Here is a 2061-nt window from a genome sequence, read left to right as displayed (position 1 = left end):
TCAGTTTCAGCAAAGTAACATATGTATAAAGAATTTAGTAAAGTAGCAGTGAGGCTCTGCAGAAATACATACTGTAGAATCATCAAACCAAGGATTTATAGATGTTCTTTCCATTGCATATCCTGAATCTAGGCACTTGAATGTTGAAGCCTTAATAAAATACATTAAAAATTATTAAAAACATCAGCAAAGGGACTAGCCATGTTTTATATACTCAGTGAGTGTTAGTTTCTGGGCTTTAATTTTTCTGTCAATGATCTACAAAATTTTTAATTTTCTTTCATGTTTTATGATAAATATAATCCTCTATATTCATATAAATCCTCACTTTCTTGGCATCATGAATAGCCTAAATTACCCTCCTCTTCAACAAACTCCTAATGGCATTTTTCACCTCTGTGTTTCTCACTGTGTAAATGATAGGATTTAACATAGGAGTGAATATTGCAAAGAACATAGTCACCAACTTGTCTACAGGGTAGGTGGCCACAGGACGTGTGTAGGTGAACATACAAGGGACAAAAAAGAGTATCATAACTATAAAGTGGGAGCCACAGGTAGAGAGGGCCTTGCGTCGCCCTTCAGAGCCGTGGGATTTCAGGGAGCGCAGGACGACTATGTAGGAGATGAGTAGCATGGAAAAAATGAGTAAGCACATGCCCCCACTGTTGGCTGCCACCACCACTCCAAGCCTGTAGGTGTCGCTGCAGGCAAGCTTCAACAGCGGAAAGAGATCACACATGAAGTGGTCAATGACATTGGGGCCACAGAATGGCAAGTTGACCATGAGAAGAATCTGCACAGTGGCATGCAGGATGCCCCCAATCCAGGCCACCACCACTAGGAGCTGACAGAGCCCCTGTCGCATGATGGTCGTGTAGTGCAGAGGCTTGCAGATGGCCACATAGCGGTCATAAGCCATGGTAATGAGGAGGATAATTTCTGATCCTCCCAGGAAATGTTCCACAAAGAGCTGAGTCAGGCAGCCACCCCAGGAGATGGTTTTCCTCTGGTGCAGCAGGTCAATGAGCATTTTGGGGGTGGTGACACATGTGTAGGAAGCATCTATGAAGGACAAGTAGGTGAGGAAGAAGTACATGGGAGCTGAAAGTGCAGGGCTGAGGGAGATGGTGATGACCATGAGCAGGTTGGCCAACACGGTAAATAGGAAAACGAGCAAAAAGACAAAGAAGAGTATTTTCTGCAAGTGTGGATCCTGCGTGAGTCCCAAGAGAACAAATTCAGTCACATTGTTGGGAGGCGTGAGGAGAGCCATTCAGCAAGCAACACCTTCTTGGGGCCTGAACTACCTAGCAAGAGATAAAGAATGATACCCATTAATCATGAAAGGATCATGGTTTGAATTTCTTGGCACAAAAGCAGAGCAGTCACTGTACCTGTGGAGCGTTTCTTTGCCTCAGTGCTTGTTTTAATTCTCTCTTACTTCCTCCATGATACTTTCCATCTCTTCAGACACCTAGTACCTGTCGCCTGTATAACATCTATAGGGCAACATCTGATGAGTCATTTACTGAGAAAACCCTAAGCTGTCCTCGTGAGATCTGGATTCCCCTTCTGTCTCCAGCTCCATGTGACTCTGCTAAGTCATGTATGTGTCCCATGATTCCGAGCCCTCCTCTGTGTCTGTGAGGTTACAAACTGTTATTCTCAGATGGATCTTGTAAGCTGAGAGATGTGGCATAGAGGTTAGAAGCATTCCCTCTTCCATGAGAATTCACACCTGAACCCTCAGCTCTAACTGTGGGAAGAAAGACACCATAAATATGTATCTCCCATAAGCAGGCAGTTTAGGGAAATGTATGTAAGTAGTTGGCAACACGCTCTCCCTGGTACCTACCAGAACACATAAGCTGTTCAGGTGTGTTTCCCCACTGCACCTACCACAGTGCCTGGCATAATGTCCTCCCTGCCTGGAACCTGTTAGCTGAGGAGGAAGTGCTTGGTGAATTGCCATTCTCCATGGGGGAGAATACGTCTGCTTCCCCAGACCATAAATGAACCAGGAATTCAAGTGTTCTCATCCTCCTGCTCTGTTTATCA

General features: G+C 44.7%; 1 protein-coding gene across 1 annotated transcript; it reads right to left on the bottom strand.

The window, feature by feature from the left end:
- Nucleotides 1-349: 349 nt before the first annotated feature.
- LOC105106906 (olfactory receptor 4C3D-like) lies at nucleotides 350-1276 on the bottom strand. The gene has a single exon (XM_011000703.2). The coding sequence runs from the start codon at nucleotides 1274-1276 to the stop codon at nucleotides 350-352; it is 927 nt and encodes a 308-aa protein (XP_010999005.2).
- Nucleotides 1277-2061: the final 785 nt, after the last annotated feature.

This window comes from Camelus dromedarius, chromosome 12 (genome assembly GCF_036321535.1).
Source record: "Camelus dromedarius isolate mCamDro1 chromosome 12, mCamDro1.pat, whole genome shotgun sequence".
Taxonomy (NCBI): Eukaryota; Metazoa; Chordata; class Mammalia; order Artiodactyla; family Camelidae; genus Camelus; species Camelus dromedarius.
This window is presented reverse-complemented; position numbering and strand designations above follow the sequence as displayed.

Coding starts and splice junctions, on each gene's coding strand:
- LOC105106906 (XM_011000703.2), bottom strand. CDS start 1,276: ATGGCTCTCCTCACGCCTCCCAACAATGTGACTGAATTTGTTCTCTTG.